Source organism: Pristis pectinata, chromosome 18, assembly GCF_009764475.1.
Source record: "Pristis pectinata isolate sPriPec2 chromosome 18, sPriPec2.1.pri, whole genome shotgun sequence".
In the NCBI taxonomy this organism is placed as follows: Eukaryota; Metazoa; Chordata; class Chondrichthyes; order Rhinopristiformes; family Pristidae; genus Pristis; species Pristis pectinata.
Genome location: NC_067422.1, coordinates 9,683,129 through 9,696,499, shown reverse-complemented (window position 1 = coordinate 9,696,499; position 13,371 = coordinate 9,683,129). Strand labels below are relative to the sequence as shown.

General features: G+C 44.4%; 1 protein-coding gene across 1 annotated transcript in view; it reads right to left on the bottom strand.

The window, feature by feature from the left end:
- Positions 1-11,216, bottom strand: part of LOC127580112 (transmembrane protein 235-like) — a 54,395-nt gene extending 43,179 nt beyond the window's left edge. The window contains exon 1 of the mRNA XM_052033325.1: positions 11,036-11,216. Coding sequence (XP_051889285.1) covers positions 11,036-11,216 — 181 coding nt within the window. The remainder of the gene's footprint in view (positions 1-11,035) is intronic.
- Positions 11,217-13,371: the final 2,155 nt, after the last annotated feature.

Below are 13,371 nucleotides of genomic sequence, written 5' to 3'. Positions count from 1 at the left end.
AAAACTTACTTGCAGCAGCATCACAGGCACAGAGCATCAGATAAGCAGCATTCACAAGAAAAACATAAATTAAACATAAATTATACACAATTTTTTATGAAAGAAAACAATTAGAACAAAAAAAAACAAAGTCCATTTTAGTGCAAAGTGATCATAGTGTTACTAAACTGCGGTGATTAAGGTTTTACTGGTTGGTTCAAGAACCAAATGGTTGAAGGGAAGTAGCTGTTCCTGAACCTGGTGGTGTGGGACTTCAGACTTCTGTACCTCCTGCCCGATGATAGCAGTGAGAAGATGGCATGGTGGGGATCTTTGATGATGAATGTTGCCTTCTTGAGGCAGCGCCACCTCTAGATACCACCGATGGTGGGGAGGGATGTGCCCATGATGTATTGGGCAGAGCCAACTACTCTCTGCAGCTTCTTATGTTCCTGCGCATTCAAATTGCCGTACCAGACCATGATGCAACCGGGGGGATACTTTCAGCAGTGCATCTGTATAAGTTTTTTTTAGTGTTCGGTGACAAGCTGAACCTCCTTAACCTCCTAAGAAAGTGAAGACGCTGGTGGATCTTCCTTCTGATTGTATCTGTGCTGGGCCCAGGACAGGTCATCGCCCAGGAATTTAAAGCTGCTCTCTCCACTGCCGATCCCCCAATGCAGACTGGCACATCTTCACCCTCCTTCCCCTTCCTGAGGTTAACGATCAGCTCTTTAGTTTTACCGAGAGGTTGTTGTTGCAGCACCACTCAACCAGGTGTCCTATCTTGCTCCGGTAAGCTGATTCATCGCCACCTGTCATGAAATATTAGAAGGGGTGCATCACCTCTCAGATAAGCACATACCCGTCCCTATCAAGCACCTCTCATCCCAGTTGTGCTGGAGTCTGTGGATCCCATGTTGGCCTTATCACTACCTACAGAACGAGAATATCGTCCTTGACCCTGAGGGAGGGCCTGAGATGAGGAAGGTGGATTCCTGAACCATTGTGTGTTTCAGCTTCAGTCAATACTTGAAAATGACTGTTCCTTGAGCTGCTCAAGTCGTCAGGTCTCTGATGTCCTCAATCACAGGAGCTCTTGAGTTCAAAGCACAACTGTGTTGATTAAGCTTGAAGTTTCCTTGTTCCTTTGAGGTTACTGCTGTAAAGTCTTAAAAATTCCAACTGGTGTCCTAATGCCTTGTAAGGAAGGAAACATACTTTGACCTGAAAATGAGTCTCATGTCAATATAATTTACTCTTAGCTACCCTCCGGGATGGCCAAGTAAGCCTTTCAAATCATTACAAGAGCGGATAAGAATAAACCACTTGGACTACTTGGCTCCAACCTAGACATCAGATTTGAAAAGAAGGAAACACTTGCTCTTATAAGGTGCCTTTCAGGATATTTCAAGCATCTACAGCTAATGAAGTCCTTTTGAAATGTGCTCAGAGCTGTAACAGTGAAAGTGTACCCTGTCCAATTGACTCTGAGAAACTCCCCTTGCTGATGTTTAAGGAGGTCTCAAAGTTGGAAGAACTGTTCCAAAGCTTAATATATTCATACTCACCAAGCCATAATGATCAGCCAGTATCCCAGACTGTCCTATCATCTTTCTTGATTGTATCCTGTCCCACCAGAGGTTAGGGCACCGTGCTCTATAGTTGAGTGACAAAGGCTTTGGATGTCTTCAGTGTGGATTCCTGTCAACTATACCTCTCTGTGGTATTGGTATTGGTTTATTATTGTCACGTGTACCGAGGTACAGTGAAAAGCTTGTCTTACAAACTGATCGTACAGATCAATTCATTACACAGTGCAGTTACATTGAGTTAGTGCAGAGTGCATTGATGTAGTACAGGTAAGAACAATAACAGTAAAGTGTCACAGCTACAGAGAAAGTGCAGTGCAATAAGGTGCAAGGTCACAACAAGGTAGATCGTGAGGTCATAGTCCATCTCATTGTATAAGGGAACCATCCAATAGTCTTAACACTGTGGGGTAGAAGCTGTTCTTAAGTCTGGTGGTACGTGCCCTCAGGCTCCTGTATCTTCTACCCGATGGAAGAAGAGAGAAGAGAGAATGTCCCAGGTGGGTGGGGTCCTTGATTATGCTGGCTGCTACACCAAGACAATGAGAGGTAAAGACAGAGTCCAAGGAGGGGAGGCTGGTGTCCGTGATGCGCTGGGCTGTGTCCACAACTCTCTGCAGTTTCTTGCGGTCTTGGGCAGAGCAGTTGCAGTACCAAGCCATGATACATCCAGATAGGATGCTTTCTATGGCACATCGGTAAAAGTTGGTGAGAGTCAAAGGGGTCAAACCAAATTTCTTTAGCCTCCTGAGGAAGTAGAGGCGCTGGTGAGCTTTCATGGCCGTGGCATCTACGTTATTTGACCAGGGCAGGCCATTGGTGATGTTCACTCCCAGGAACTTGAAGCTGTCAACCCTCTCGACCTCAGCACCATTGAAGTAGTCATCTATGTTGAGCACCACATGGCATTACGTTCTCCTGAACCCTTGCTTCCAGGTTCTCCATTGCCCAGTCTGCTGTGATTATTGGTCCCATCTTTTCCCAACTGCAACAAGACTTGGTCCCTCCCCAGCACTCTCTTTCCAACCTTCCCAGCTGATGCCTTTAGAAACTTCTCCCTCTTTCAAAGAGTCCGTACAACTGAAACTGCTACTTGCTGTGGCTTGAGGTTCTAAGTTTCACCAGTACAGCTATTAGTGTGTACAGGAGCAGCATTAATTACTTACAGCAAAAGGGATCCTATGTTTAGAGCTGCAGAGCACTGGCAGAGGTTATTTGGTCAATAGATTTTCAGTGATGGATGTAGATATTAAAATGCTTTAATATCCATTTTAAATCGATATAGTTGGCTGTTTTAGACTACTAAATCAAAATAATTTTATTGGTAACTCATTTTGTGGTGGCAGCATGTACTGATGTGTCTATGCAGCACAGCACAGTTTAGTATTACAACTTTAAAATTAATGCTATTTTTTATGTCCTGAAGCTAGAAGGTAAAACATAACAAACAGCTATACTAAATCAACTGCAAGTACATTGTTGAAATGTTTTGAGTGCCAATAAAATGTTTCACTTAATCCCATCTATAAACTATTTATTTCAAACATTAACAGCCACAAGCCTACCTTGTCTTTCGCTTCTGCAAGAGGATCCGATTAGATTATCCTTGAAGCAATTAAATTGGTAACCATAGCACTGCTCATGAACATTGCTCCCATAAATACATTCGTCATCAATATAAGGCTGTATTTCTACTATATTTCCTTTAAGCTATTCCCTCAGCAACATTCTGCATGATTTCCTGTTGCAGTACAACAAAGATTAGGGTTTGTACATCTCTCTGCACCCAACTCCCCATCTTTCAATGAATCGGCAGTGGTAAGATTTCTGGCCAATTACATACAGCATGCATTACATTATACCTTTATTAAAGGGAAACATCGCAAGGCAATCTGCTGGAGTATTACCAAACAAGACTGAGGGCAAGTCAATTAAGGAGATCCAAGAAAAGATGACAGCAGGTTTGGGTTTTAAGGGGTATCTTTAAGGAGGGAGGGAAGTCAAGGGGTGGAGAGGATTGCAAGGGAATCCCAGGGCGTAGGGCCTTGACATCTGAAAGCACGGCCTCCAGTGATAGGGTGACTAAATTTGGAGATGATCAAGCGGCAGTTTTAGTTAAAAAGAATAACCGGGGAGAAACAATCAACCGCCAATTAACTTGTAAATTAATGATTCTTTTAAACAGTGTAGCTGAAGAGAGCTGATCCTTCACACTACTGAGCACCAGTTCAGACACGTGAGGTTAAAGGAGGGCAGTTGCAAGAGAATTGAACTGCAAAATGATAATATTGATGTCAAATCAATGTTATGCACTGCTTTTCATTATGTTCTGTGTACTCCCTGCACAGTCGCAGGCTAACAGCTAGATTTGCTTCACAAGTCTGTGTTTGCATATCATGAATATTAATACTAACACCCAAAAAATAGCAAAAACAATTCCAACGTTGCACCTGTAATGTCACCCACAAGCAAAACAGACGGAATATATGGTTTGTCATTTCTTTCCTTTTCTCAGAAAAGTGAAATTGAGTGGATTTTACTAGCTGTGCACACTCACCATCAGTGAGACGTAACAGCTTAGTAATGCACGCCTGGATTCTGCTCACTAACTGTTAGTTTACTGTTAAAAGTTGCACCAATGCATATTAGACCAGGCACACGCAATCCAGCTAAGATCACCAGCTACACAATTCTCATTGTTACATTGCAGAGCTACACTAATCCATGATTTAATTTTGGCCACACAGACACACTAATGAATGCAAGATACTTAAACTAATAACGGGAGTGATCTAAACCACTGTAACTAAGAGAATATCCGAGTCAAAATCCAAACCTAATAACATAACATGATTATACAAAATAATTTCAATCTGTCCATATATTGCAGACTTAGGGTAAATATCCTTAAGGTTTTTTACACTGCTACCAAAAAGGTATCGGATTTGGCCTTGCATTGGACACTTTTCTGTGAACTTCCTTATAATGAAACAAGACACTTCATTGTTTCTGGTGGGAAATGACACGCATAATGGCTGGATTTGTGATTTATTTGCTGGATGCCTTTCAGACCTGTAAAGACTTTCAACCGCCACCCCCTCTCACTCGTTGACTATGATCTGCTGAATACCTTCAGGAAATTTGGCCATTCTTGGCTGTTCTTCTGATTTGCTCACTGTATACCTATATACTATGTATAACTCCCATCAATTTCACACAGTCAACAGTAAGTTAATAATTTAATAACTGTGATTAAATTTGATCCTTTGTTCTGCATTAATACTAACAAACTAGGCTTCAAAGTGAACTTGGTAAGCGTGCATGGAAAAGGCAATGTGATATGGAACAGAAAGTACAATTTAGTTAGATTTGATAGACTCAGTGTCTGCAGATTATGTTGGGCCCCTAAAAAATTCCTCTCTTTTACTCAGACATGGTACCTGTGCTTTGTGCCAAAGATCCTTGATGGAACCAAATGAAGTCTGAAGTCCTCACGTTGACAAGCCAAGTTCAATGACTGAAGTGCAGAATACAGGAGGAAGAAGTATAATCCAGCCCAGGGACTGGGAACAGTGAGGCCATCAGGAATGTGGAAACACTTGGAACTTTAAAACTGAACGTTGTTTAATCTGGAACTGGTGTGGATCAGTAAACACAGGGGTGATGGGCGAACAGGATATTATGCTATTTAGGACACAAATTGTAAAATTGGGGATGACTTTGGGATTAGAGAGAGTAAAATGAGGAGCCTGGCCAGAAGCATGGTGAAATTGTGAAGATTAGAGGTGATAAATCCAAGGACAAAGTTTCAGCAACAGAATTTACCTAGACATTTGCAAAAGACTTACAGAGTTTATGCCAAAGTGTAAATTTTCTCTGAAAATGTGATATTTTTGCCTAATAATTATTTAATTTTTTTTTATTCATTCAAGGGAAGTGGGCTTCGTAGGGTGAGACAGCATTTAATTGCCCATCCCTACTTGCCCTTGAGATGAGATGAGATAAGATTTCTTTATTAGTCACATGTACATTGAAACACACAGTGAAATGCATCCTTTGCATGGAGTGTTCTGGGGGCAGCCCGTAAGTGCCGCCACGCTTCCGGCGCCAACATAGCACGCCCACAGCTTCCTAACCCGTACGTCTTTGGAATGTGGGAGGAAACCAGAGCACCCGGAGGAAACCCACGCAGACACAGGGAGAACGTACAAACTCCTTACAGACAGTGGCCGGAATTGAACCCAGGTCACTGGCACTGTAAAGCATTACGCTAACCGCTACACTACCATGCCTGCCCAGGTGGGGGTGAACTCCTTTCTTGAACCGCTGCAGTGAGGTGTGGGTATACCCACGATGCTGTGAGGGAGGGAGTTCCTGGATTTTGATCCAGTGTTGGTGAAGGAATAGTGATACATTTCCAAGTCAAGGTGGCGTGTGGGTTGGAGGGTAGCTTCCAGGTGATGGTATCCCCTTCACTTTGGGTGGTTTGAAGAGCTGGGAATGGAATGTAATTAACTTTAAAGTGAAATGACAATGGGCCAGATTGTGTTCAATCTTCTCACGGCACATCCAGGGTCACAATTAGCTTCTGGGACTATGCCATTCCCAAAGTTCTGCTCAGCCTATCAGAAGGTCTTTTACAATGTGACTAAATTTGCCCAATGATCAGAGATAATTAGAAACAGTTGAAATAATTTTGAACATAAAATACATTCATAACAAATTTGATAAACAAATATATTTAAAACTGCATTTAACTTATATAAATTAATTTAATATTCATATAATGTAGGGGTAAAGAACAAATTAACTTCACTTCCATTTTCAGTGAAGGTCAGTGAACCCATTCAAATGAATGGGACTGTGCTAGATGTTTCCCGACTTGGCTGAGAGACCAGAAGCAAGCTCATCAGCTCAGTAGCTTATGGAACCAGGCCTGTCGTGCACCAGCATGGTACTCTGGAACACACTAACATGGGCACTGCAGCTATATGGGTGGTTAGCGTAACACTATTACAGTGCCAGCGACCCGGGTTCAATAAGGAGTTTGTACATTCTCCCAGTGTCTGCGTGGGTTTCCTCCGGGTGCTCTGGTTTCCTCCCACATTCCAAAGACGTATGGGTTAGCAAGCTGTGGGCGTGCTATGTTGGCGCTGGAAGCGTGGCGACACTAGCGGGCTGCCTCCAGCACAGCTTACACAAAAGATGCATTTCACTGTGTGTTTCGATGTACATGTGACTAAAGATATCTTACCTCTACAGATCCATCAGTTAGTCTTCACTGCAGCCAGCCTGCGGTTCTAAACAGAGCTGCCAGTTAGATCCAGCCCACTACTGCTATGGATAAGGACCGCAAACTCAATGCCTATTGAATTAGATCTGCCCCACCTTCCCCAGTTTGCTTTCTTTCAGAATTTCTTCACAGTGACCTCCAAGTCTCTTTATAAATGACTTCTGGCTCTTCTGCTTATCCAACAGAAAATCTAACTGTTCAGGTTGTCCACTTATGGGGTGAGATAAATGTATCTTTTATCTTTATAACATTTATCTTTTTAAAGTCATCAGAATTGCAATGGAAAATAGTCCCCACTTGACCAATGGAATTACCCGGATGTTTCATGTAATTGGTACAGACAATATTCAAAATAGATTGTAATTTGAAAAGCCACAGATGCTGGGAACACTCAGCAGGTCAGGCAGCATCTGCAGAAGGGGAAATAGAGATGAAAATCCTTCATCAGAACTGGAATAGAGAGAAAGCAAGTTAGTGCTATGTTGCAAGGGGATGGGAACATGACGGACAGGATAAAGGGGATATCATTGAAAGGTCAGGGCCAGGGTTGCTCAGCTGATTATAATGTTTAGGTTAATGAGAGCAGTTAGTGAAAGAGAGAACAGAGGGACGTGTAGGGCTGTGAGATGCAGGTCAGAGCTGTGGGCAAACCTGAACCAAAAGAAGGATGCTGGAAATGCACGGAACATCAGGCAGTGGTCTACGGAGAGAGAAAAACCAAGTTAGTATCACAGATGGATAACATACAGTAGAGCTGGTCGGTTCTGATACAAAGAGAAAAGTGAATTCCCTAAAATTGTTGAATTCAGTATTGCGACCTGAAAGCTCTAATGTGCCCAGATAGAAGATGAGGTGCTGCTCTTCAAGCTTACAATGAACTTTACTGGAATGGTGCCTCTTCCCTTCTCATGATACTGCCCCATTGCAAACACAGTAGATGCAACATATTGTCTCTTACCTCTTCCTTCACCCCATCCAGGGGCTGCAAGAATTCCCTCTGGATGAAGCAGTGCTCTTCTTCCAATGAGGAGGGGAGAGATTGGTGGAGGTAGAAGAGCAGATAAGGGAGTCGTGTCTGATGGTGGGATCTATTGAAGATGGTGGAAATTGTGAAGGATGATCCATTGAGTGCGGAAGATGGTGGGATAGAAGATGAGCACCAAGGACACTGTATTGTTGGTCTGGCTGGGATGAGAGGGGGTTAGCACACACCCATCCCATTCCTATACTGACTGCGGCCTTCTGCACCATTCGAGTGAAGTTCATTGTAAGTTTGAAGAGCAGCACCTCATCTTCTATCTGGGCACATTAGAGCCATAGAAAGCATCCTATCTGGATGCATCACAGCTTGGTACGGCAACTGCTCTGCCCAGGACTGCAAGAAACTACAGAGAGTTGTGGACACAGCCCAGCGCATCACGGAAAACAGCCTCCCCTCCTACCTCTTGCTGCCTTGGCCAAGCAGCCAATCAAAGACCCCACCCACATGGGTCATTCTGTCTTCTCTCCTTTTCCATCAGGTAGAAGATACAGGAGCCTGAGGGCACGTACCACCAGGCTCAAGGACAGCCTCTACCCCACTGTGATAAGACTATTGAATGGTTCCCTTATACCATGAGATGGACTCTGACCTCACAATCTACCTTGTTGTGACCTTGCACCTTATTGCAATGCACTTTCTCTGTTGCTGTGACACTTTACTCTGTACTGTTATTGTTTTTACCTGTACTACCTCAATGCACACTGTACTAACCTAATGTAACTGCACTGTGTAATTAATTGACCTGTATGATCGGTATGCAAGACAAGTTTTTCACTGTACCTCAGTACAAGTGACAATAATGAACCAATACCAATACCTATCCAAGATTTTGGTAATATCACAGTTGGGGTTCCCTGTGTTGTTTTCATCTCCTTTCCCAAGGAAGAATGTACTTGCCTTAGAGGGGTGCAAGGAAGGTTCACTCAATTGTTAGTCTACATAAAGGATTTCAACCCAAAACATTGACAGTCCAATTCCCTCCACAGATGCTGCCTGACCTGCTGAGTTCCTCCAGCAGTTTGATTGTTGCTCCAGATTCCAGCATCTACAGTCTCTCTCGTTTTCACTCGATTGTTGTCCGTGTTCAAGAACAGCTACATTGCTTCAACCATTTGGTTCTTGGACCAACCGGCACAACCCTAATCACTATAGTTTAGCAACACTATGACCTCTTTGATCACTTTGCACTAAAATGGACTTTTTCTTTTTGTCCTAAAGGTATTCTTTCTTGTAAAAATTGTTTAATCCATGGTTTTCTTGAGAATGCTGCTTATCTGATGCTATGTGCCTGTGATACTGTTGCAAGTACTTGTGCATATGACAATAAACTCGACTTTTGACTTTGATCAGAAGGCTTTCCTATGAGCTGGGATTTACTGGAATAGGTCTTCGGAGTTTGGAAGAATGAGAGCTGATTTCTTTGAAACATACACAACTCCCATAACACTGGGCATGTTGAGAGGTTGTTTCTCCTGGGTGGACTGTGAAGAATCAGAGGTCACATCCTAAACGGCCAACACCTTTTACCATGGGACTAATCAGGTGAAATGTAACCACACAGAGGATGAGGATGCTCATTTGACTCGTATATTTAAGAGCAGGATTAATAGCTGAGCATTAAGGGAATCAAAAGGTGTGCAAACAAGGCAGGAATGTGGTATTGATGGAAAAGTTCCTCTGGAGTAAATGTGAGGGACCCTCTTTCTGATGCAGACTCTGAGAGGTTCCGTGCCCTCATCCTCAGTTCCTCCAGCTATCCTGATAGGTAGCACCGACTTTCAACCAACACCCTCCTCATCTTTTAGTGAAATTGTCTGACTGCAACCACAGGTGAGACCTCTGTGAATTCAACCCTACAGAGCTAAACTTGCAGGTTCCCAATTGAAGAGCTCGGAGCCTATTTTAATCATGGCAGTTACAAATCAGTCCCCAAGTTGTGTGCTGGAGCCTCATTTTCAACAGGCACAATTACAAACACAGCATCTACCCTTGTCCCTGGTTTGATTCGTTGCCCAAAGTAACCCAGTGAGATTTCACTTCTAGTATTTCTTTGTAATCTGTCCACTGACCAGGGTGGGTTTTAAACGGCCAGGGGTCCTAGGCTGAAAGCAAAGCCGGCCAACCAACGTATCACAATCAATGGTGTGAGGTGTTAATTGGAATCCAGTATAAATCCCTCTGACAAATCCTGGTTTCTCTCCTCACTAAACCCGCTGGTCGCTACCGCTGGGCCTCTAACTCCCAGTGGTGTCCGGCTGCTAACCAGCAGTGGTTTCTAACGCAACACCTCGCCACAAATGCACCGACTTTTGTTTTTAAATGCTTGTCCCCAAGTGGCGGAAGTAAAGGACAGCTCTCCCTCGTTCATAACCGTAACATCTCTCTTCTGCGTTACAAAAATTCAAAACTGTTGCGACTGCGTTTGGCGACAGCGGCTGACAATGCGCCAGAGGTCAGGATTTGCCGCTCTTACAGTAACGTAGGGGAGCAATATGAATTCGCCAACTGTTCCGTTCCACTGGAGAGCCGCACTGATGTTACATTATCCTGGGTTAATCCTTCCCGATTCGGGGAGGTATAATTCTGATGGTAGGATTCAATCCAGGTTGATGGCGAGGTTGAAGCTTCACCTGGAAATGACCCAGATGTATATTCCTATATCTTTTGGGGATGCATTTACTGCTGCTCGTAGACGTGAGTGATCGCACACAGTGTTGGGGAGTGGGGTTCTCAATTCTAGTGTGGGAAACAGGGACGCAAACTGCTTGCAATTATCTCTGAGAACCCGAACTAATCTCGGAAGATTATTTTCTACAGACCATTCCCCTCCCTTGTAACAACAGTAATAATTCCATTCGAGTTGGTCAGGAGACCACCACGAAAGTCAACTCCCTACAACATTACACCTTTAAGAAAAAGGCTGAGAAACTATGCCGCAAATTTTATGAAATATCTGTGGCGTTACAGCTGATTCCGAAGGAATTAAACGCAGGGCAAACCCTGAGGAAATCCTCAATCAGTTAAGAATTTAAAATATAAATCAATGCATTATATATATTTATGAGCAAATATACATCTCAACGACTCCTGGTTGAGTCGAGGATCGCTGTCCAGCATAGGTTATCCTACCTTCGCAGATTCTCCACAGCCCAGAGTGGGAGTTTAAATCTTCCCAGCCCTCCCCATAGTTAGAACCGGAATCTGACACGTCGATGATGTACCAATAATCCGTGGCGATCGCGACGGTCAGAAAGACAAAACTTAGGAGTCCCGTTAACCCGGCTGTCACGCAGACCGCTCCGAGAGGCATCCTAGTCCAAGTCTGGCTTGCTGTGTCGGGCGAGATCATTTTGCTGGTTTGAGACCACCCCTTCCCCACACCCGTTGCATTTCCCCAGTCTGTGCACTCTTCTCATACACTCCGCTTCCGATTCTGACTGATCGAGTTTCCTAAACCCATTTACAGAAGATGTAACGGGAAGGGGACGGGGCGCAAACAATGGAAGATTATTTATCAATTTGATGTAATTCTCCCTAGGGGCTCTTTGGACTTCTGCATTATTATTCTTGCTGGTTATCGGGGTCAAGATCAATTCAGATCATCTGGTCAGATGAATATAACTAACCAGAACCCTTGAGTTTTCCAGCGGGTGAATCCGCGATGGTGTAAGGTTGGAGATCTGAATACAGACTGCTTGCTGCACTGATTCTGAGTAAATCTCCTCACGCGTTGGTCGTGGCTGCCAGTGGAACTCAAGAGCCCGGAGACACAGGAGACTGCAGATGCTGGAATCTGGAGCAACACACAATCTGCTGGAGCAACTCAGCGGGTCGAGCAGCATCTGTGGGGGGAGGTGGGGGTGGGGGAAGGAATGGTCAACGTTTCGGGTGGAAACCCTGCATCAGTAGTCCAGCTCTTGTGAGCGGTTCATTGCCATCTCCAGTTGAAAGGAAAAGACTTAAAGCGTTTTTAAAGTTACCTCCGGTTGTTGCAGTCTCAGTCTCAACTTAATGGCAGAAAATGTGTTTCCAACTTCTCTTTGGTCCATTTCTCGGTGTCCTTGTCCACCGCTACACGGCGGTACCGATAGAACACTTCAGTGGGACCAGGTCCCATCAGATTAGTTTATTGCCATCTGCACTGGGGTGTAATGAAATTCCTTGCTGGAGTGCAGCTCAGAGTAAACAGTATAATAAATACAGTGACAGTTAAACAACAGAATGCAAACAGTGGCGCAAACTGAAGTAATACAAGGTGAAATGCTAATGTATCAATAAAGGAATAATTGACGCATTAGAGAGGAGAAAGGTAGAATTAAGAGACTGAGAACGTGACAGCACCACAGGGAAGGGGATGTGGAAGGGGGGGATTGGTTCAGAAGTCCGATAGCAGTGGCAGGGAGCCTGCCTGTGGAATCCAGGTCAGCTCACACACCCACTCACTCACTCAGTCACTCACTCACCCACCCACCCACTCACTCACCCACCCACTCACCCACTTACCCTCCCACCCACTCACCCACTCTCTCACCCACCTACTCCCTCACCCACTGACTCACCCACCCACTCACCCAGCCACTCTCTCACCCACCCACTCACCAACAAAAAAACGCCGATGCTGAAAATCTGAAATAAAAACAGATAATGCTGGAAATGTTCAGCGGGTCAGGCAGCATCTGTGGAGTGAGAAACAATTAATGTCTCCAGCTCAGGTTCTAACCAACCTGAAACATAAACCCTTTTATAACCATTTTATTAACTCATAACATTAACTCGTATCTCGACTCCATCGTGCTTGCCCTTGGTTCAGTCTCTTCCCAGCTACATCTGTGACACTTCACATGCTCTCCATCACTTCAACAACTTTCAGTTCCCTGGCCCCGACTGCCTCATTTTCACTATGGACGTCCAGTCCCTGTACATTTCTATTTACCACCAGGAAGGCCTCAAGGCTCTCCACTTCTTTCTGGATAACCGACCCAACCAGTTCCCCTCCACTGCCACCCTCCTCTGTCTGGCTGAACTGGTACTCACCCTCAACAACATCTCATTTGGCTCCTCCCACTTTCTCCAGACCAAAGGTGTAGCCATGGGCACTCGCATGGGCCCCAGTATGCTGGCTGTTTCGCTGGCTACCAGGAGCAATCCATATTCCAAGCCCAAGTAATGCTCCCCAACTCGTTCTCCGCTACATTGACGGACGATTACATTGGTGCTGCTTCCTACACCCGTGCGGACCTCGTCAATTTCATCAGGTTCGCTACCAACTTCCTCCCAGCCCTCAGATTCACTCGGTCCATCTCCGACACCTCCCTCCCCCTTTCTTGATCTATCTGTCTCCATCTCAGGAGACAGATTATCCACCGACATCTACAAACCCACTGACTCCTACAGTTACCTTGATTGCACCTCTTTAAGATTTAAAGATATCTTTATTAGTCGCATGTACATTGAAACACACAGTG